The 24,096-nt window shown below is 33.3% G+C and overlaps 2 protein-coding genes across 3 annotated transcripts; one reads left to right on the top strand and one right to left on the bottom strand.

The window, feature by feature from the left end:
* Window positions 1–5: 5 nt before the first annotated feature.
* On the bottom strand, window positions 6–19,320 carry LOC125055131 (RAD50-interacting protein 1). Of its 2 annotated transcripts, XM_047657391.1 has the most exons (14): window positions 19,077–19,320; window positions 18,584–18,825; window positions 18,057–18,212; window positions 16,848–17,023; window positions 15,599–15,813; window positions 15,007–15,244; window positions 13,996–14,173; window positions 13,260–13,449; window positions 12,165–12,300; window positions 10,774–10,886; window positions 8,272–8,453; window positions 3,759–3,933; window positions 2,385–2,512; window positions 6–1,287 (listed from the first exon to the last, which is right to left on the bottom strand). In XM_047657391.1, exons 1-14 carry the CDS (start codon window positions 19,218–19,220, stop codon window positions 1,077–1,079), a joined length of 2,484 nt encoding a protein of 827 aa, XP_047513347.1. In that variant the 5' UTR covers window positions 19,221–19,320; the 3' UTR covers window positions 6–1,076. The 2 variants fall into 2 exon arrangements, with proteins under 2 accessions (XP_047513347.1, XP_047513348.1); XM_047657392.1 differs by lacking the exon at window positions 18,584–18,825 and having other exon boundaries at window positions 19,077–19,239.
* A 460-nt stretch (window positions 19,321–19,780) lies between these two features.
* On the top strand, window positions 19,781–23,916 carry LOC125055132 (lysophospholipid acyltransferase 7-like). Its single transcript, XM_047657393.1, has 7 exons — window positions 19,781–20,105; window positions 20,237–20,571; window positions 20,828–20,979; window positions 21,287–21,498; window positions 21,789–21,962; window positions 22,441–22,579; window positions 22,932–23,916. The coding sequence occupies exons 1-7, from the start codon at window positions 19,876–19,878 to the stop codon at window positions 23,127–23,129; spliced, it is 1,440 nt and encodes a 479-aa protein (XP_047513349.1). The 5' UTR covers window positions 19,781–19,875; the 3' UTR covers window positions 23,130–23,916.
* Window positions 23,917–24,096: the final 180 nt, after the last annotated feature.

A 24,096-nucleotide genomic window follows, 5' to 3' on the forward strand; every position in this document is an offset into this window, starting at 1 on the left:
GTTTCCATTTTTTTTAATTAAATTTTATGACTAATACACACAGTTGACTATAATAATTAACACTTCATTTAAATATTACTTTAAGTTACACAATCGTAAATAAAATTACTTAAAAATAAGTGGCATACTAGAAACAGAAACGTGTTGGATTTCACTGAATCATCGCCAAAGCGAAGTTACAATCTCGTTTTGAGCGATGTCAAATATGTCAAACTTTATACAGAAAAAAAAAAAGTTTTGGCGCATGTAGAATATCCGCGCATTTACATTTAGCACAATACCTAAAAATGCCTAATTTTAATCTACGATATTTTTAAATATGAAATTCCTAGCCACTAGATGGGACCACGATAATATTAAAGACTAATTTTCTTTTGATAATGTAATCAAAATCTAGACAATCCTAATTTTTGTCGTCATGAAATTTATAATTGGGTTTCCTTGTAAAAAAACCTTCGCAGGGTTTTCTTCCTAAAAATGTTTTTTTTTTAATTCATTATTTTGTGAAAGTACGTTAAAACAAATACAAATATGCATTAGATACATTAAAAAATATAGTTTTGAATTCTGATAAGGGAGCGTTCAAGTATTACGTCACGCAATTTTTGAAAATTCTCGACCCCTACCCCATGTCACGCGCATCGTTTTTCTCTACCCAATAGTAAAACATGCGTGACCCAGTGACTCTTTATACCTAAAAGTTACCATTATGTTGTGTAAAGTACTGGAAAGTCGAAAATAATATTAACAATAACGCGTAATTCAAACCCCGCCAAAAATCGTAACGTTTTACAAGAGGAAATAATTTGTTACATTCTTCTAACTTCTCTTTCTTCTTTCTATTAATTAAAAATGTATGAATTTTTTTACGGAAATCGATTTTATGACAAGAAAAGAGAACCTTAAGATGTATGATTCAACAACACTACGATAGAAATCTTGATGTTTTATATAAAAAAGTATTAATTTTAATAAATAAATCGCATAGTAAATTAAAATTGTGTTATTCAACTACCACACATTCGCTTACCGTCTACTATGAAAGATATTTAAGTGACTCCGGGCTGGACTTTGTTTTAGAACAGTTCCATCACCGAAGTAGGTGACGACGCGTCAGCGAGATCAGTCCTTTGGTTGAGGACCTGAAGTGCCTCAGCCGTGGTGATGTTGACGAGGCCGATGGTGTTGAGTAGTTTCCTCGTGTTTGGATCATTTCTAGCTAAGCCCGTTCGGTAAGAACGCGCGTCGTCATACTCGAAGTTGAGAAGTACAACGGCTTCAGCCAATCTGCAGATGATAAATTATTTGTCAAAATAGGACGGACTTAATGCGTCTTTTTACACGCTTTATATTAGCTTCACCTGTATGTATGTATGTATGTAACCTTCGGACTCGATTTTGACCCACTTTAAACGGACAGATTTTATTCAAATTTTGCGCACCTGTCAAAGATCGATGACAATGCATCCGAAAAAAAAAATTAACTAAAAAATAAAAAATAGTTTAAAAAAACTGTGTGCCATATTTTTCGTCTATAGAGCAACCCACGCTTTTTCACAATAATACCAGTATTTTTTGTTCATTACCATTTTCAGCCTAAATTAGGAATTATTTTTCACTTTTTAGTTTGATGTGCTTTAAAAGCGTGTTTTATAGCTTTTTTAAACTATATTTATTTTTCACTTTTTCATGAATAATTTAGTCTTGGTCAAACAGAAAAACACATCGCCTAATTTAGACTATTACAATATTCTAAATTATTGTAGATAGATAGATATCTAATTATTCTATTCTACTGGTAGCTTCGTTTTTACGCTTTAAGTCTTTGAGCCGATCCAATTGTTTTTCACCGGACACTGAACCCAGAACAATAAGATAACGAGAATAGTAAAGTATTTCAGTAAAATAAAGGTTTCATAAATATATCGTAAGTTATTATTAATGGGCAATAAAACTTTAAAACTCGTTTAATCTCAACATTTTAGCCTAAAAAATACTAAAACTGTTTACATGGTTTTATTTAAATTATTGTAACGAAGTTCCTTATCGCGCGTTGTGAAAGGGGGCTAGACGGAAAAAAATCTTACGAAAAGTTGTCACGACACTTTTTTGCTATTTGCTGTTGTAATACGTATATATGTTGTAATACCGGTTCTCGTCCGATCACCGAAGTTAAGTAACGTCGGGCGAGGTCAATACTTGGATGGGTGACCGCCTGGGAACACCTCGTGACGTTGGCTTTTTTTTTTCGTCGTAAGATTGGTGTCGAGAAAATCTATCATACTGTTATGATACCAATTAACATATTAATTAATCGAAAGGAATTTCGTTCCATCCGGGTGTCCCTTGACACCTCTAAAGTTTTTATTGTTTAGTCATCTTACTTTGGCACAGGAAGAACTTCGAGAAATATGTTCTCGGACCTCGCAAAAGCCGGCATGATATTTCTCATGACGTCATGCGTGAATTGGACAGTTCCACCAGTATTGAACCAGTTGCTCAGAACCACCTCCTAAAAATAAATTCTTTTAAATTAAATTAATTAACATACATATTTATAATGTAGTTCTACAAATACGGCCTGAGATTGCTACATTGTAGTTTTTAGACATTGAAACTTTGCGGAAAGAGAGTAGTTTGTCCTTTTTTGTTTTGTTGGCAACACTGTTCATGAAAAATTCGAAACTATACTCTGATTTTTAATTCCGCAGAATTCTGACAGCTATCATTTTATGACATGTCAGAGATGGCAAATCTTTTTGGCCGGGCATATTTTTCAATTTCAATACGAGTCTGAACATCTGAGTCGATACATACATTTTATTTATTTATACTTTATTACATTAATGAAAAACATACACATAACAAAAATAAAAAACCAGGTTACAAAAGTTATAAGGCAACGGGCGGCCTTATCGCTAACAAGCGATTTCTTTCAGACAACCCTAAAGTGGAACAATGAAAAAGAAACACCTACAGAGGGTATAGTATAAGTAATGCAAAAATTATTAACAAAAAAAACTCAAAATAACACGTTATATCTAAAATAAAATATTAAAATTTATTGTTATTTTATTAAGAGCGGTGCTCTACATTAAAAGTGGTTTAACGGCGAGTGATAATTACGTCCCTTTTCATCACAAACAGTAAAAAACGCACAAGTAAAGATAACATTTTATTTTTTAAAAGGTTTACTAAGCCTGGAATTAGTAATCAGTGATGCCAGCTAATGAATAAAATTAAGTAATTAAAGTTAATTCGTTATATTGTTCGTGATATTGAAATATTTGTTATGTTTGTATTAGGTCACTTGAGTAAGTAAATATTTAGATTTACCTTTTGTAGGTAAAACATAAAAAATAAGTAGCATTCTTTTAATGCCCTCAAATAAGTCAAATTTGTCCCTTTTTCGGCGCAGAACTTTTTTTAGTAGCAACACTTATGAAATGTCAGAATTTTATGGAATGAAAAATCAGAATATATAACTTTTTTGTCGAAAAATGAATAAAACATTCGCTCGCTCGCCGCACCGGTTCTTCCTCGGCATAGACTGTTAAAGTATCGATGAAAATGTTTAAATTTTCAGAAAAATCTTCGATGAAAATATTTTGGATATGTAGAAAGAGAGAAGCGTAGATGAGAGAATTAGAAAAATTTGGAGACCTTCACTTCTTCCGGTATGGTTTTTAACAATAAAATAACATAAACTTAATGTAAGTGGAATAAAGTACTGCACTATTTTTCTTTATTTTACTCACCCGAAACACGCAGTTATCAACCTGCGAAGCCAACTCATTTTTGAACAGTTGACCAATATGAGGCGGGAGCATCTCAGTCAACGTGACCAATCTAGTGCAGAGGGTCGATAAAGGCCTGCCCAAAGAACTGGATACAGAAAGAGCTCTCTTCTCTACTGTTAGCATGGCGTGCCATCTGGAATATACGTGAAATGCTAAGTTCAGGTTCAAAATGTAGGTTATTTATTGATATATTTCGTAACCCTACAGGTAACATAAATTACAATAAAAAACAATTATACCAAAGATGGAATACATCGTCATAGTCGTAGAATAGTGACGGATCTGACAAATAGTACTTTTAGTAACTTTACAGGGCAGCCATTGCAAAATAATATAACCATGTTAGTTTTTGTAATAACTATTTTAATTCATATTCTGTTATTATGAAAATTGGCATACAAGCAAACAAAATGGTTTGTTTCGAAACAAAATAAAAATAATAACATTAAATTACACAGTTTTCTAGAAAGATCACATACTTCTATGAGCGTCTATCAAATCCGTCACTTTACCGGCTGATTAATTTGAAATATAAAACACATGGATTTTTTTTAAATGTAGGCTTAATATAGGTGCAGCTAGGTGAGGGTTACCGGGTTCGATTCCCGGTTCGAGGGCATGTTTTAATTTAATTTAAATTTGTTTTGGGTCTTTGGGAGGTTTGTGCGGTACCGGGCGAGTGCCTAAACCGCACATGGAGGACACGGTTGAATTTCTAAAGACTAGCACGAATTATAAAAAATCCTATACTTCACGCTGGCTAATGCACAAATCGTGCCAGAACCATGAAAAAAAAATGTGGGTGTATGTACGTGAGCGTGTGTATTATGCAGGTGATTTAGCGCTATGGATATAATATTCCTTAAGCATATTCCGCGATAACTTAAACAAGTAAATATTGGTCGTTGAACGTCCGGGCGATACAAACCTGAGTTTTTTCATAATTGGTGTTGATGTGAGGAACGTAAAACAATAATAATAGTTTATTTGAAACAAAATAGAGTTGATACAATATTGTATAGACGCTAGTCGCCACACTAGGAAATGTTGTAAATACAATGTAGCTCTTCCGTGATAGATAACAATGTTTAAAACTATGGTAAAATTGATTAAAACTGGGATATTAAATGTTATAATAAGACCTTAAGTATGGCTTGAGTATGAAGATTTGTTAAATAATGCGCTACATCTGTTAGGTAAATATAGATTTCTATACTGATTTTTAATTCCGTAGAATTCTGACAGCTATCATTTTTTGACATGTCAGAGATTGCAAACCTTTTTGGCCGGGCACATTTTTCAATTTCAATACGAGTCTGAACATCTGAGTCTATACATACATTTTATTGTTAGTTAATGTACCTATTTTATTAAGTGCGGTCCTCCACATTAAAAGTAGTTTAATGGCGAGTGGTAATTACGTTCCTTTTCATCACAAAAAGTAAAAAACGTCCAAGTAAAGATAACATTTTACTTTTTTAAAAGGTTTACTAAACCTGGAATTAGTAGTGATGCCAGCTAAAGAATAAAATAAAGTAATTAAAGTTAATTCGTTTGTTCGTGATATTGAAATATTTGTTATGTTTGTATTAGGTCACTTGAGTAATAGACCACAAGCCCATGAACAAAAAATACCTGTGAAATGACCCAACCTGAATTACGCTTAGAAGGCTGTTACTATATCTGAAAATAGCTCTGAGCACTATGCCGTCATTTCTGAGCGGTACATGTGAGTACGTGAGTGAATGGACTTTCTCAGGTACAATGGGGGAATTTCGACTAATTATTAATGTACGGCTTTGTTATAAGTGTATAGATGATTAAAAATAAATGTCGAAAAACCTAGTGCCGTACAAAAGTGATGGTGCCGGAAGTCGGTGCAAATTTTTAATTCGACGACAGTTGCAGAAGCAATATAGGTCATTTATTACTGTACGGCATTTGTTTCATTCCTTTTGGACACATATACAGATACTTTACCCGTAAACGCCGTACATATTTCCAGCGGAGCGGTCGAAAGCCAAGGGTCGGAACCCTACCCCTACACCCATATACCCTAAAGTCATTGTAAAATGTACGGCAACATGTTCAAAATATTATTTAACACGGACAATAATGTTTTATAATTATGCCGTCCAAATATTATAGTTAATATTTGTGTAATTAAATATTTATCGAAATTTCAGGATTTACCAAGTTCTTACTGCTGTAAGATCAGAGAATAATGTACGGCAACTCGTTTTTTTACATAATGTTACTAAATATTACCGTTGTACATTATAGCCGTTCATTATAAATGGTAACAAATAAAAATATTATGATAAAAAATATATGAAATTTCCGAAATTTAGATGACTTTTCAAATGCTCCTAGAGTAATATGGGGAGTAATATTTTCAAAAATTATTGTTATTTTATATGTAACAAATATAAATAAACAAAAAAAACCAGATGCCGTACATTTTACTCCAGATTATTCTTTACAGCTGATAAAAACTTCGACGACGTTTGAGGTGTCCCTTAAGGTCATTAATAACTGTACATATCTGAGTATACTTCCATAAGGCTGTAAAGTATATTTACAGCCTTATCGTACCAGCAGAGAGAGGTAAAGGAAAAATATTTTTAACAAAAATATATATAATACAGGGCGTCCCAAAGTTATGAGACATGAAGGGAAAGTACCTTAAATATCGCAGATAGGGTATTTTATTAAAAGAAGACGATGTTATTTATAAAAGTTAGTAATTCTGCATTCAAAGATTTTTTAAAAACTACTTGCCTCGTCTGGAAATCGAACTGGCTTAAATTAAAAAAAAAACACCCCTACTTTTATGATGCCAATCGAAAGAATGGCCAAAACCTAATAACTTTTCTAAAGTAACAGACTCGTAGGGGATTTTTTTAGGCCGAATACGATAGATAATGTTTTTAATTTGATTAAAAAGATATATTCACGCTGTTCCTTTCTTTTAAAATACTATGTTACTTAAGAAGAGTTATTAGTTTTTGGCCATTCTTTCGATTGGCATCATAAAAGTAGGGGTGTTTTTTTTTACATTTAAGTCAGTTCGATTCCCAGACGAGGCAAGTAATTTTTAAAAAATCTTTGAATGTAGAATTAATAACTATTAAAAATAACATAAAGTCTTCTTTTAGTAAAATACCCTATCTACGATATTTAAGGTACTTTCCCTTCATTTCCCATAACTTTGGGACGCCCTGTATTGGTAGGCGGTGGTAGCGGACTATCGAAAGTGTACGGCATTTATCTTTTATTGAAGATTGTCTAAAGTATTAATAACCTGTGTTATTGCCGTACAGATAAAAGTCACCGGAAAATGACTCTTTTCTGAGAAAAGTAATTTACCCCATACACCTATGTGTTCCACAAAAAATGTACGGCATGCTGGAAAATGTTATCTATTTGTGAAGTACTCTCAAGATCATTTAATTTTATGTTGTTTCATATCATCATCACCTATATGCTAATCAGACATATGTTGCGACCCTTGGCTTTCGACCGCTCCGCTGGGAATATGTACGGCGTTTACGGGTAAAGTATCTGTATATGTGTCCAAAAGGAATCATACAAATGCCGTACAGTAATAAATGACCTATATTGCTTCTGCAACTGTCGTCGAATTAAAAATTTGCACCGACTTCCGGCACCATCACTTTTGTACGGCATTAGGTTTTTCGACATTTATTTTTAATCATCTATACACTTATAACAAAGCCGTACATTAATAATTAATCGAAATTCCCCCATTGTACCTGAGAAAGTCCATTCACTCACGTACTCACATGTACCGCTCAGAAATGACGGCATAGTGCTCAGAGCTATTTTCAGATATAGTAACAGCCTTCTAAGCGTAATTCAGGTTGGGTCATTTCACAGGTATTTTTTATTCATGGGCTTGTGGTCTATAAGTAAATATTTAGATTTACCTTTTTGTAGGTAAAACAAAAAATACGTAGCATTTTTTTTATTGCCCTCAAATATTTAGATTCGTACAATATATTATTATCTACAAAATTTGTCCCTTCTTCTGTGGAGAACTTTTGTAGTAGCAACACAAATGAAATGTCAGAATTCTACGGAATTAAAAATCAGAGCATAGATAAGAAATTTTGTAACTTAAAATAAAGCAATTTTATTATTATTCGATTAGTAAATTTATTTTAACTCGGACATTTTTCGTTTGATCCGAAGAATTAATACTTATTAAATAAGTAAAAGGTATTCATTATTTATTAATTCCTTTGTAAGTTCTAATAGGCTAAATACACATTTATACTGATGACGGAAATGTTGTTTTTAAAATATCAAAATCACGTCAAATAAAACAACTGAAGGTTTTAATTTTTTCTATTAAATTTTTTTGTTGATAAAATAGCATTATACTAAATTAATAGCATTGTACGTGTATTATTAAAGGCTACAATATTTTTAAGCTATAAATACGTACTTCAATGATTTATAATCGTTTAAATGTTCCCTGAACTCGACAATCACGAATTGGACTAGCGCCGTAAGACCTGCTTGTCGAAGATGATGTAACAGAGCTGGTGCATCACCGAACACACCGCCATCTTCAACATCACCTTTTGGTAGCGGTTCTGCCACTGCCGGGTTTGCTATGGTCCTAATCTGGAAGGTCATAAAATCTAAATATATATTTACTAGCCGTTTCCCGCCCGCTTTGCTGGGCGAGTTAAAATAGGAAGTAAATAAAATTTTATGTTTCATTATTATTATTTTTTCATATTTTTATTATTCTTAACTTCCCGCTAAGAAAATTGAAAAATTTTCGAAAATCGAGTTTTTAACAGAATGTTGACGTTTTGAGGTTCTAGGTAGCCTCCCCGAATGTTTCCGCGGTGAAGTCCGTATGTATAAATTTTCATAAAAGTAAAACAGCAAAAAAAAAATGAAAGAACGTTGGAATTTAAAAAATAAATAGCCATAAACCATCTAGAAATTTCGCATCGAATGGCAGTAGTTTCATGTCGATACGATCAGTGGTTTAGGCGTAAAGGAGCCTCAAACCAAGACCATTTCTCTTTTAGATATTGATAGTATATATATAGTCTCATTCGGTAATATTCTAATTATGAAATGAACGCACATACGCACGAAGCCATTAAGCCAACACTGCTCTATAGAAAGTGTAGAATGAAACAAAAATTATGGTTATTATATATTATACTAGCGGACCCGACAGACGTTGTCCTGCATGATATTTCAAGCAATTAGTAAAGCAAAGTATGAAAGTACCGACTGCAGCGCCATCTGGCGGGCTGATTTGTGTATCTAAACCATTCCCAGATCCCCTTGAACACACACAAAAAATTTCATCAAAATCGGTCCAGTCGTTTGAGAGAAGTTCAGTGACATACACACTCACAGAAGAAATATATATATATATATATAAAGATTTTGTTTGTATATGTCAAAAATCTCTAGTCCGATGACGTGCCACGATTTTCTTTGCCCAATCACATTAATCAAAACACGCAATTTATCTAATGTGTCCTTTGAGCTTAGGATGTAAAATGGAAGGCGAAACACTGTTTGGTTGTGATGCATCATGTCGCGTATCAACGCGTTTTGGATAAATACTTTTGACCAATCAGACTGGAAATGGATGGATGAATGGACGAGCTTTCAGAAGAACTAGCCAATAAACTTAGCTGGGTATATTGTTTTATGATGCTTACATATATTGTATGTAACACAGGGGCTCTCTTGTGTGGGGAATTTTGTCACTACCATATTCCTATCGAAGTTTTAATTTATTATTTCTGTGCAAAAGGCAGCAGTGAATATCAAAATTCAAATTCGGACGGTTGAAATTTATACTACCGTCGAGATTTAGAAGCGTACAATATTATTAGTAAACACAAAAGATTAGAACGTGTAGGTACTTTAGACTTTTAAAATCTACTGAGGTTAGGTTAGTTACAAGTCCGTTCCGCACGAAGTCTCGAAATAAAAGTGAGTCAACGCCGGTGTTGCCACGCTTTATATAGGTTTCTGCTACAAGATGGCGTTAGTCCGCTAACAATATATTATTATCTACCAACATCTAATAAAAATCCAACTAAAATGTATTTATTTTTATTCTTGCATTATTAATTACAATGGCAAAATTTTTGTTATAGAACGGTTCTGATTGATAGGTATCTTAAAAGATATTATATTAATAGTACAGGTAACAAAACCTATTATATCAGTTGATCCTATTTCCGAAGTTTGTTTCACATTTAAGCCTAGCACTGTATTTTCTAGACACTAGTATACATTGTTTTATTAAGATATTTCAATAAATTATTAAGTTTATGACTTCAAATTATTACCCTTATAATGGTCAATCTTTATTTACTGGCAATACTAATATCCATGACAGCCACGCTCTTAAGCTACGGTTTCCTAGAAAAGCGGTGCCGGGCCGTCATTTTACGGTTGTTAATGACGGCCGTCTTTACGGTGGCCAAGCTGTGGTTTCGTAGAAAGTAGTGCGACCGTATTTTTGAAGTGTTATTCCAATTTCGTTTCACAAATTTTGCTCCATCTGAGCTTGTACTCTTTGGTTTTGATATTGTACAAAGCTTCATGATTTTTAACAAAATCAATTAATTGTTCATCATTTTGGCTCGTCCAACTCATTGTATTAATTAAATATGCGCACTGCTACACGCGATAAACGTTGAACTACTGTTTATCACCGCTATGATGGCCGTCATGCAAATGACAGCACCGTTATTTGACGTTACGGTGACACTCAACGTTCTCCAGAAAACCTACTCCGATGTTATTTATAGACAACGTATGGGCCAAGAAAAGTATGTGGCACTGTATTGATTTTTAAGGCAATTAGGTAAACTCCAGCCCGAAATAATATTTGTTAGAATCGAACTCAGGACCTGGAAATGGGGACGTCACACATAGTGCGGTGAAAAATACTTACGTTATATTGACTTGGATCGATGACCGAACGTCGCTTAACAACTTCTTTCAAAGCTAGATCTTTAGCTCGAGTCTCCACGTCTTCCAGACATATAGAACCCTCCTTTTCATTTTCTAAAATTATATTATTACTTTCAATGGAATATTTATTGTATAACATTTGAATATTAAACCAGCTTGTCGCAAAGCGTCAAATTTTACTTGTTTGAAGTTTTCTAACACTAATGAGACATGGAGTATAGGCATGTCTTTTTTTTTTGTGTCTTAATTAAAGTCAAACCCACGACCGTTACTTAGCCACAAAAGTAGACACATACGTAACAACGTACGGGACATTCAACAATGAGACTATTTTTAAGCTATTGCATAGTTTTTATTGCGCTTTGAGCGCGGCGACCGAATCAAGAAATTGCGTAACGGAAATAAAAACCTAACACGATGACGTAATAAAGGTGCGGCCAACACGCATCAGAGCGGGATAGAACGCATACTGCGTCTCACATCAGTTCGGCGTGATGGGTGAAGTAGCGCAGGTGCGTTAGAGTGGGACAGAACGCATACTGCGTTTCACATCGGTTCGGCGTGATGGGTGAAGAAGCGCAGGTGCGTTAGAGTGGGACAGAACGCATACTGCGTCTCACATCGGTTCGGCGTGATGTGTGAAGTAGCGCAGGTGCGTTAGAGTGGGACAGAACGCATACTGCGTTTCACATCGGTTCGGCGTGATGGGTGAAGTAGCGCAGGTGCGTTAGAGTGGGACAGAACGCATACTGCGTCTCACATCGGTTCGGCGTGATGGGTGAAGTAGCGCAGGTGCGTTAGAGTGGGACAGAACGCATACTGCGTCTCACATCGGTTCGGCGTGATGGGTGAAGTAGCGCAGGTGCGTTAGAGTGGGACAGAACGCATACTGCGTCTCACATCGGTTCGGCGTGATGGGTGAAGTAGCGCAGGTGCGTTAGAGTGGGACAGAACGCATACTGCGTTTCACATCGGTTCGGCGTGATGGGTGAAGTAGCGCAGGTGCGTTAGAGTGGGACAGAACGCATACTGCGTCTCACATCGGTTCGGCGTGATGTGTGAAGTAGCGCAGGTGCGTTAGAGTGGGACAGAACGCATACTGCGTATTCACATCTCTCTGACGAGATCGGTGACGTAACGTAAGCGCGACCGGCGGCAGTTATATTATTATTATATAGGCATGTTAACTGTTAGTCTGACTCTGGAAGTGGTAGAATTAATATCAAAGAAAAAAATACTGCGTAAATAAATTATTATAATTGCATAAGTCCCCGAGTGCCACACTTTTTAAGAAAACTGATAAAAATATTTATATACGTATAAAGTACATTTTAAATTAAATAAATAAATCTTTTACGTGAGAGTTCTTACCATCTCTTAAAGACTCTTCATCGGTCTCATCGTCGTCTTCGGAACTGGTTGAGGACTCACTCTCTTGTCCACTGCTGTGCTGCTGTTGAGTGAATTGATGGAACTGACGTCTATAGTAGTATAGTTGTAGGTAGTGCTAGGAATGAGGAAAAATATTAGTCCGATGGGTTAAATTTAATATATTGCCGAGTACATAGTTGAGTACATAGTCGTATAATACACATAAAGGAAGGATCAGACCTAAACGGTCGGAATAATTTGTTTGCGCAATTCAGGGCATGACGTCATCGCAGATTTTTGTTTTGATTGACATACAATTAAAAAGTTGCCATACTACATTTTTATTTTTTAATAACAGTGAAAATAGCGCAAAATCTCGTATATTGAGCGAGTTACTAGACTGAAGACAAATACTATAAAAAATATCCGGTTAACCAAGCACCATGTAGTAACAGAGTACGGCGCATTTATAGTTTTGTAAAATTGGTCCTTCGAATTTTCTGAATCCACCAAATTAGAAGATTTGCCTACCGATTAACCGTCCAAACCTCAACCATCAGGATTCCGAAATGGGGCGAACCCAGGCAACGAAAGCATTTTTGTTGTTGTCTCTCTCCCTAAAACATGGCGAGGGGGCCGATGGCTGGCCATGCGTCATACTCGTGAACGGGTACTACTTGTAGTGACTGGTCGTATTTGAATTCGTGTATGCGGTGTTAGTTATTTCGACTATGTGTTTGCGTTTAGTTCCCACGAGAATGTAAGTGCGTGCTCCTATTTCACCACGCCTCCCGATGAGGACAAGTCTTTGTTTTTAATTTATGTTATTATTATTAATTATTATTTAAGATGTCATGTGGAACAAAGTGTAATGGTTGCAGATCCATACAAACGTTGTGTAAAAAAAATGGCGATTAAAAAGAGTGGTGGAGAGTTCATTGCCAGTTCTTCTCTTCCGTTTTACGCCCTTCATTTGAGAACTGGCACTAAATGTAAAGTAAGAAGCATTTCATATACATTTCTTTTTTTGACGATGATAAGTGTACAATGTGTTATCTATATGATTAAGTGATTTTTGAATTTTAAATCACTTACCAGAGAGTGAGCCCATTGCAGCAATACGCTTCTAGTGTGGTGTGCGGTGTTGACAATGGCTATGAGGGGATGAGGGCCAGCAACTAAAAAGCTGTCTGGTTTCAGACTATCCACTGCAGCACTCATTATTTGGGTGAGGCGCACCCGCCATTCCTCGATCAATTCTAGTTGTAGCTCAAGGAATTGTATCCTGGAAGACATGAACTATTTGAGATTTGTTTTTATAATCGGAGTTTGTTGTAGCCTGAAGATAATAACTCCCTGGGTCACAAATTGCTGTGTTTGTATTTAAACTCCTAAACGGCTGGTCCGATTTTGATGAAATTTTGTTTGTGTTCAAGTAGATTCGATGGTTGAGATTTACAATCAGATGATTTTATATTATTTATTCTAGACATTATCGTATTGGCATAGTCGTGTACGTAAATGTTTTTTTTTAAATATTTTAATTTAAGACATGTGTATTGTGATGTATAAAAACGATTCAAAATATTATTTTACTAGTAAATAAATAAATTAATTTTACAATTCTTTAGTTATCATAATCGAATAGAGAAATAAAACTTTTTAAAAGTTATAAATTCCTTTTCGCTTGAAATTAAGTATAAAAAAATATTGTTTTGACTGTCTCACCGATCATGTTAATCTACAGCAAATAAGCACAACATAAAATGTTTAAATTAAGTAATAAGATAATACAAACTAAATAAAAACACATTACAGTAGAAAGTCTTACCGATGCCCAGGCTGTGGTAGTGTCGCGTATCTTTCTTCTATGGTCTTTAGTAATGCCACAAACCAATCAGATCCACGCGGTACCCACACGTAAGATCCCACTGCTGCCCCTACGCCGGCTGCTACTGGCTCAAACCATTGCTCATTGTCTAGCATTTCATCCATCTTTGAAAGGGCATCTGAAAATTTTTGATGTTCAATTGTCTTTAGTTCATCGTCATTAAGGGCTTAAGTGTTTCTTCTAATAGAAATGTTGGATAAACTGCTTCAGCGTGCGACTCTCATCCCTGAGGTCGTAGGTTCGATCCCCGGCTGTGCACCAAAGGACTTTCTATGTGCGCATTTAACATTCGCTCGAACGGTGAAGGAAAACTTCGTGAGGAAACCGACCCAAAAAGTCGACGGCGTGAGTCAGGCACTTAATGCTGATCACCTACATGCCTATTAGATTGAAAAAATGATCATGAAACAGATTCAAAAATCTGAGGCCCAGACCTAAAGAGGTTGTAGCGCCACTGATTTATTTATATGGAATACTAAAAATTTCGGGAGCTGTTGTAAAAACTCGAATTGCCCTAAAAATCACCCTAATAGAACAAGTGAAACATTTTTGTATTATTGATTATAAGAAATCTTTGGAAGCAACAAAGATAAGCTTTAGAGGGGCCTCATAGCGGTCTTATTGAGTGGCAGCTAGGTGAGGGGTACCGGGTTCGATTCCCGGTTCGAGGGCAAGTTTTAATTTAATTTAAATTTGTTCTCGGCCTTTGGGAGGGTTGTGCGGTACCGGGCGAGTGCTTAAACCGTACATGGAGGACATGGTCAAAATTCAAAATTCAAATTCAAAAATCATTTATTCACGTCGAATTTCTAAGGCAAGAACGAATAATAAAAATATTATACTTGACGCTGGATAATGCACAAACCGTGCCAGAGCCATAAAAAAAATTTAATAAGATAAGCTTTAGAGATAGATTTCCTGTTAATCAATTAATTTCAAATTAAAACTCACATTTCTTCTCAACAGCCAACCACCGTACAAAAGTCTCCGCTTTGGTCAACACAGATAGCACACTATTTGACTCATGCCCCGTTATCTCTGTTAATTCTTTATGAAAACCTAGAGTTTCATCTACCGCGTGTGCAAATGCTGAATCGACATCAACTATATTATTTTGACTGTGATACAATGCTAGTACTGTGTGTAATCTCTCAGCCGCTAACGCTACTAAACCTTCATTGAATTCGTCCTGTAAAATTGTAATTTAAGTTTCGACTAAGTATTTTTAAATGGTTTCTTAGGTTGATTTATTTATTAGTTTATGGAAGTTTACATAAACTATTAACACTTTAAATGAAATTTACACTAATAGTATAAAGAGGAATAATTTATTTTTTGCTTTGATTAGGCTCCAAACAAATGGATCTATTAGAAAATTCCACGTCGTTCGATTTCCGGTCATAAGGAAATTGTTCAAATATTGTAGGATTACTGAATCAATTAGTTAAATAACATAATTCAAAATTATGATATTTATGTTTTCACACTGCAATAATATTTGTCATATAGGTAAAAGATTATATTTATTACGAAATACACATACCAAAGCATTCACATTTTTCAATTCTAGTTTATCGGCAATTGGTAGCACATTATTCTTGATAAATATCTGATGGTCTTTAATCCAGGTTAATGTTTGTGTAAGGAACCACTCCGGTCTATCAATTCTTGCTGTTTGCCGAGAACCAGTGAAGTGAAACGCAAACCGCTTCTTTAGAGGCCGGAGCAAGACCTTTATCGGTAGAGAGGGATCTTGTACTGCAATTTGAATAAAAATATTGTGCATCACTTTGAAAACTGTCTTAAACTTTTGAATTGAAGAGTAGCTTTCTCCTTTGGTTAAGTTTTGGATTATAAAATCACATGGACCCGTTTAGAATGAAACCAATAAGAACTACAAGGTAGAAAATTCAATAGTCTGATTGAACAAAATCAAAATATATAACCATTGATATATAAAAAACCCAAGATGCACAATCAACGTCTAAAAAACGTCCTCAAAAAATGAGCGCAACATTCTAAATTGTGCACTCATTTCAAATAGTCTCGCGTCTAATAAGTGGAGTCGATGTTATTTATTTGTGTTTTTTTTTATAAATAAATTTATGTACTTTTGAACTTTTTTGTGTGTAGTTTTTGACAAATATATTTACTAACAAATTATTTTTTAATTTAAAGAAAAAACTTTTTAACCGGATTAAAGTTATGTATTATTATAAATTTCCAACTATTTAACATCCAACACCTTTTGTCTTTAGTCACCGTGACCAGGCACGCTGTAAAGCACCCGAAAAGTTGGATAAATTTAAAATTATGTTAAATAGTTGTAAATAAAAAAGTCATGTTCGACTCCACTCAATACCTTGTCCTACCGACCACGGTCGGTCGTAAAATTTTATTGCTTTAAGTACGTATACACTGCGTTGTAATAACAACTTTAAGCAATTCGCGTAAGGTTGATTTTGCAATAATATATGCTTGTAACATATACTGTTATAGAAAATGACAGAAATAGTGTTTCGGGACACTTTCGAGCGTTACTTTTATTCGAGACTGTGCATCTTGGGTTTTTTATATATCAATGTATATAACTGAAAATTGTTCTATGATATATTGAATTTCAGAATCAGGTAGACATCATCAAATATGCTAATTAAAATCAAATATTTTTATAATTAATCATGACTTAGTCTCTTGTTTGACTTATCTATTCAAGTGAATAAAAAATAAAAAAATCTAAAATAAAGGAACTCAATTATTTCAACTATAAATATTTTACATGTAAATCCTACCTGTGGAAAAATCTCCGGTAATAGCAGCATTAGCCAACAAATTCTCAGGCTCTTGAATAAGAAACAGATTTCTTGTTAAATTACTAAATTTGCTTAGAACTTCTTTTGGAACTTGTGAGATGTCAGTTCCACTTGTTAGTGGCCATTTTAATAATTTGAGTACATCATCATAGTGTCTGAATATATAAATATAAAGTGTAAGTACAAATGATGGGATAATGCATCAAATTTTTGATTGCCAGGATAGCATGCTATAAACTTATAGTATAATTTTGGACATAATTCACACTACCCAATTTATTGAATTTAATAGTTATGTAAATAGCAACATATTATGTTTGGTAATTATATTTTTGACGTGATAACGTCTTTAAAATCGTTTTGACATGTTCAGAAACTTGTGTCACACCAAAACCTCACGAGCGCGATCGCAGGTATAACGAGAGAGAGACGGACCGATCTCCCGTCTCATCTCGAGCGCTGCCAGTCATTCCGTGAATGTATGAAGAAAAATGTATATCATAGTCGAATAAGTAAACTTGTCATTTTACACCCGAAATTTATCATCAAAAGTGTGAATAAAACGATAGATGTAATTTAAAATTTGAAAAAATTGTTATCTTCATTAATTCCTTACTTCCCAAAAACTTATATCACCAATAAGACGTTATCACGTAAACATCTCGATCGTAAACCTACTTTACAAAAAACTAATATTTTTGACGTGATAACGTCTTTAAAATCGTTTTAGTCGGGTGACATGTTCAGAAACCTGTGTCACACCAAAACCTCACGAGCGCGATCGCAGGTATAACGAGAGAGAGACGGACCAATCTCCCGTCTCATCTCGAGCGCTGCCAGTCATTCCGTGAATGTATGAAGAAAAATGTATATCAGAGTCGAATAAGTAAACTTGTCATTTTACACCCGAAATTTATCATCAAAAGTGTGAATAAAACGATAGATGTAATTTAAAATTTGAAAAAATTGTTATCTTCATTAATTCCTTACTTCCCAAAATCTTATATCACCAATAAGACGTTATCACGTAAACATCTCGATCGTAAACCTACTTTACAAACAACCAATATTTTTTTTTACAAATTTTGATATGTTAATTAGTTAACTCTTTTTTAATAAATGGCATAATTAAAATGGCAATATACATTTTGTAAACAATAATTTAAAAAAAAAATAAGATTTACAAACTTTGTTAAATTGTCCTTAAGGATATTGTGCCAATAATGTGTATATTCTTTTGCATAATTAGCTTGGTGCGAGTTTTTGTATTGTTGACACATTTTTTTCATCTCACTGTACATCAAGACCAGCTGCTCATCATCTTTACAATTCTTCATCTGCTCGCTGTAATGTTATATTCATATTATCTAGCTATGCAAGTAACAGAACTTGGTGATAGTTATTTACTACGCTTGGGCTATGTGAAGTGTATACCTAATCAGGATTTTATTTATTGTTAGCATTAAGGCACATAGAATTTTCCTAGCAGTGAAATAATATATATATCAAATAAGGAAAGGTGATAGACCAAATGGACTCTAATACAAAATTATGGGACTCTTAATAAGTAATTTTATTTTTTTTAAACCCTTCCTCCCTACCTTGAAAGCATAATAAATCATATGTGTAGCTAAACTATTAAAAGTTATGTGGATCAATAGAGAGCCTTGAATAAGGAAAGGCTTATAATTCTTAATTATTATATACACATATACCTTAAATCTTGAAGTTTTGTGTAAGACTTAAAATACTCCAAAACCTTTTCCAGTTTACTAATCGCCATAAATCTTTTATCTAATTCACTAAGTAGTGGTTGTGTTCTACTTAAAAAGTCCTCAGCTCTCTTCTTAAAGTCATCACTTTTGATTTTAAGGTTTTCAATTTGCTTTGAGTTAAGCTTTGCCTTATTAATAGCTGATGTAAGCTTTGTTGGCACCTCATCATTAGCAGCACTTAACTGAAGAGAACCAAAATATACATTAAAATTATGTTTGATATCTCAAATCAAAAGCACTTGCACTTCAACCATTAGGTTGCAGTAAAGGGCTGAACAAAATAGCCTGGTTACTTTTGGGGGCCATGACTTCTTGGAACAATGTAAAGAGGAAAAGTTTATCGTATTGTACACTAAACAATAATATTAAGTAGATATCGTATAACCATACACCAAAGATATATTAAATGAGAAAATGATTGTGGTATACTAACGGAACTTTCAAGACTATCTCTTTTATTGGCCAGCTCATTTTGTAAATCAAAGGCTGCCTGCAAATTTTTTATATCACCCCCAAGTTTTAAATTTAAGTCCTGTAAGATTTCTTTCTTAGTCTCATCTTTAAGATTAGATTTCATTATGTTTTGATAATGAATAATTTTCTTTCACAACTGTGTTAACATTTGTATTCACAATTTATGTGTATGTGTTTTTTTTTTGTGTAATCACAGACTAGGAAGACTGAAGACGATACAACTAATGCCACATCTTATTACTATTTTAAACCGACTTAAAAAACCGATGGTAGAAGTTAACATATTCATAATATATAGACGTAAACTACATCAAGTCGTCAAAATTAGGGATGGGTTTATTTTTCAGTTCCGAATTTTAAAAAATGTAATTTTAAATAGCAATATTTCATGTTTGATTCCAATAAGAAGGGCTGAGTTGTAATATTATAATCAATAATGATCAGTTCAAAAAGTGGATGTAAATTGTAAATTAAGCGGCTCTTTGGTCAAAATATTTGTCATTTTAGTATAATGATGAACTAAAATGTTTACAAATTATAACGAAAACCATTCCCAAACAAATTTTATTTATGTGGTTTTACTATTATGTGTTATCTGTTATGTCAAAGTTCTTTAGAGTTTCGACACATAACAGCTGTATGTGATATGTCTGTCATATTTATAATCATATTATAATGTATCAGCAAAAAAACATTACATATTAGAAATAGGACAAAATAAATAGCTAATGCTGTTAATATTATTCTAATTCAATAAAATGTGGTCACTCATAGAAAAGAATAAAAATGACATCATATATGTCTCTCTCCTTTTATTTAGTGTTTTCATTGGACCATATTACAGAAAATTAAAAACAGTTGAGACTAAAAAATGGGGTGGAACTATTTTAGGTTTAATTTTAATTGTTATTGTGTCTGGGTATAGTGCTGTACATCCTATTTTATCAGCTTTCATAGGTATATTAGCCATAAAGGTGGCAACTATAAAGTAAGTCTAACCTGAAATAATATTTCATTCCATCTGCCCTAAATTTTAAAACTGCCCTAAATTTTAAAATTATTTATCTATTTATAAAACTTTATGAACATACTATTAGTGTTATTATAATCATGTTCTAGGTATTGCCATATTGTAACCTTTTTCCTGATGTTTGGTTACTTATTCTTCTTTCGCTTAGCTGATAAATTTGGGTTCTCTTTATCCTCTGGTCAAACAAATCTAATTGAGATGATCATGGTTTTGCGAGTTGTTGGTGTTGCCTTTGAAATGAATGGATCCTGGTTAGCTATGGCAAAATCTAAGAAACAAAATTATGAATTAGTTAAATCTGTAAACATAGAGGATGCTGACAAAAAGGAAGTAAAGGAAAAGGATGATGAGTTTCTTGAGTTAATCAATCCAGATTTTATTGACTTAATTCACTATTCCTTCAGTTACATTGGATTGCTAACAGGTACTTACTAGGGAGTAAAAAAATGTTAGCTAATTAAGTATGGCAGGTCTTATACCTTGTAAATATACAAGGTGTATACACCTTTATTAATATATATTGCAAAAACAATTTTTTTGCTATATCATTTCACTATGCTTTTCAAAAGATCAGAATTCTTAATTTCTATCAAGCCCAGGATTGAGTAAATTAAATCTAAATAACAATAAACCAAGTACTTGAAAAAAGGTAATTTTTTTTAAACACAATTTATTTACAGGGCCATACTACAGATATCGGACCTTTAATGATTATTTCTACTTGCCATTCAGCAAACATGCTGATTGTTTTGGATCAACAATAAATACCCTCAAAGCTGTACCTTTGTATATCTCATTATATTTGGCTTTTTCTAATATATGCCCATTGGAGGTAAGTGTATTTTATAATATATTAAATGCTAGCAAGTCTAATTCATACCAATAAATATAATCTAAACTCTGTGATGCGTAGTAGTGGGTAGACAGCTCTGATGCAGCAAGAACGATATTACAAATTAATATCGTTCTGTCGTCTATAACCTCAATAATAATTACGATACAAATTAATATGCAACATTCAGGGTTTAGTATATTTCGTTGTCTTATTTTATTGCACTGCATGTGAGGTAGTAGTAATTAACTATAGACAAATAAAATATGACTAACAAAAAAATTTTGTCTTCAAATTTGACTTACAGTATGTGTTAACTGAGGAGCATAATAACAGGAGCTTTCTTTATCGAATGATGTATCCATGGGTGTTATTTGCTGCATTTAGACAAAGAATTTATGCAGGCATGACATTGGCTGAGAGTGTGTGCACTTCTGCAGGCCTTGGGGCATACCCAGTGCAGGGCAAGAATAGGACAGGACATGGTCCAACTGTTGCGTACTTAAAGCTGAATGAAATGTATGTTGATTTTTTAATGTCTCTTTTGTTTTAGGCTGATGTTTGCTCTTTGTATAGGTGAATATGTAGGCTCTTTGTATAGGTGAATATTTGTAATTGAGTAGCCTTGAAATGTTCTCAGTCTAACTTAATTTCATTCGTTAAAATATAGTGTTAACCTCCACGCATATGGGTTAGTTAGTTAGTCTAAGTGCTGCCTCTATTAGATATCACTAAGTTTCAAATGGGTAGCCAAATTAATGAATATATTAATAATAAATAATAGTCAACAATAAATTAAATTATTGCAGGTCAGAAGATGAAGCAAAAGCAACAGAGTATGACTTCATAACTGTAGAGTCTATGGAGGTATGGCAATGTGAGTCAGTAGTGACTCTAAGGGACTCAATGAAAGTGTGGAACAAAGCTGTGCAGTATTGGGTGGCCATGGTTGTTTATAAGCGGTTTCCAATTAAACCTCTCAAGTGAGTGTCATGTAGATTTTAATACTGATGTATACTATCTTCATATAGATTGTCTAGTGCCGGTTTAATTCAATGAAATTGCTCTAGAAATTTGGTAAGAGTTCAATCATTTAAATATTGGAAAATAAAAATTTTGTCAAAGGTTATTGTTAGGGTTTATCATTGAAATAACTGCTTTTAAAAATATTAAAATTACACAAATGTTGAAACAAGATCATATGTGCCAGTGTACCACTCTAATGGGGCCCCTGAAAATCTCCAAAAATTGCGTGACATAATACTTGAACGCTTCCTTTAGCGGTATTCAAATCCCTGTACAATAATGGATATCTCTTTCTGTCTTCATTTTCCAACATTTTTAAACACCAGACCTTTATAGTGAATAGAGGCCAAGTACCCAACCGTGAGATAATAACAAAGCTATTGATGAGAAATTATATATGTAACTGTTTATGTATTTTCTTAAATATACTTTCAGGGTTCACGCAGCACTTTTTGTATCAGTGATATGGCACGGTTTTCACGCTGGTTATTTCTTCTGCATTTACTTCTGTCCGTTCTATTTGATGGCTGAAGACATTTATTACAAGTTGTACTATAAGGAAGCGACTGGAATGGTAAGATTCCATAATAATAAATATGTTTACTCTTTATTTTCTAAATAAGGTTCTAAGTTTCAGCTTTAGTTAAGTTAAGCTATAAAATATACCTACTTCAAGAAAAGAGCGTACCAATTCATAAAAGGCCGGTATCGCACTTGCGAGCCTTATAAAAAAAAAACAAATTGAATATAGTTATTAAATTGTTCTATTTACTCTCGAAAAATTAATGATAATTAAAACAAATTTATTATTTGGCTATCTATCATTGTTATACTTTTTTTTATCATAGTTAGATTATTCACTTAGGAATTCACACATTTACTAAACTGATTTCTATATAGGCAGTGAATAAATTTGTTATTTTCAGAAAAAAAATATAATCGGTTTCATAATGTGGTTCTTTCGATCACATTCAGAGTCATATCAGGCCGCTGCCTTCCTGCTACTCACCTTTGACAGAATATGGATTTATTATTCATCAGTCTACTTCTATTGGTATGGAGTGTGGCTTGTCTTCCTAATATTGGGAATAATTTTGAACCAAATACATAATAAAAAAGACTGAGAAATACAGAATGTGTAAGAAAACTGAATGTTTTTTGGTAATTTTAGTTTTTGTATATTTTTGATGGGATCATTTTCTTCATGAAAATCATGTTGTGTAGATTTCCATATATTTTTTGTATACTGGGAATTCGAAATATTTTGTATATATCTACTGTGGTAAATAATATTTTTAATTGATGTTTAGTCGAGTTAGTTTGGTTTTTATGAAATTGTGATCTGAAATAATGGGTTTTTAAAGTATAAGTAAGATTTTTTTTAGAAATATTTCGTATTTTAGAATCTCAATTAATGCAATTTGATCAATTACTAACGTAATAAAAAAATTCAATCGTTACCTATGCATTTATTATTGGACCAAGAGCAGTAAAAAATAATTAAGTATACATGTAATTCAACAGGTATCTCACTAATTTCGCTTTGTAGGATAAAAAGGCTTGCACTTTATATAGGTAGACTTTTTTGTAGCGAAATTAGAAATAAATATGTATATCCTATTGAGTACAATTAATAAATTTAAATATTTTTTTATAATACAGCGCCATCTGTTCGAAACTTAGTTATTCGACGTTTACACATGGGGTAATTACTAATTAATGTTTTATGGTCTCATTTATAATTGTACTATTAGTGTCAGTTTGTTAAGGATGACTTGTAATGATTGTTATTTTTTAACAATTCCTAGCTATTTATATTTGTAATCTTGGAAGAAATTTTGTATCAGATAGATTCGAACGAATCTTAAATAATTTTTTTGTATATGTTTGTTAATAAAATTAAAGATCTGACCAATCGTTTTATTTGGCCTTAGGCTAAGTAATAGATATATACCGGGTGTTCACGTATATAACATGTGAATTTTATCGTACATAGTTACGTAAATTAAATATTGGATATTTAATCAACAAAAATGTTTAATACTAGTATCTACCTGGTTGTATTATTGAAGCAAAAAGGGTCAATTTTAT

Source organism: Pieris napi, chromosome 13 (genome assembly GCF_905475465.1).
Source record: "Pieris napi chromosome 13, ilPieNapi1.2, whole genome shotgun sequence".
NCBI classification, from domain to species: domain Eukaryota; kingdom Metazoa; phylum Arthropoda; class Insecta; order Lepidoptera; family Pieridae; genus Pieris; species Pieris napi.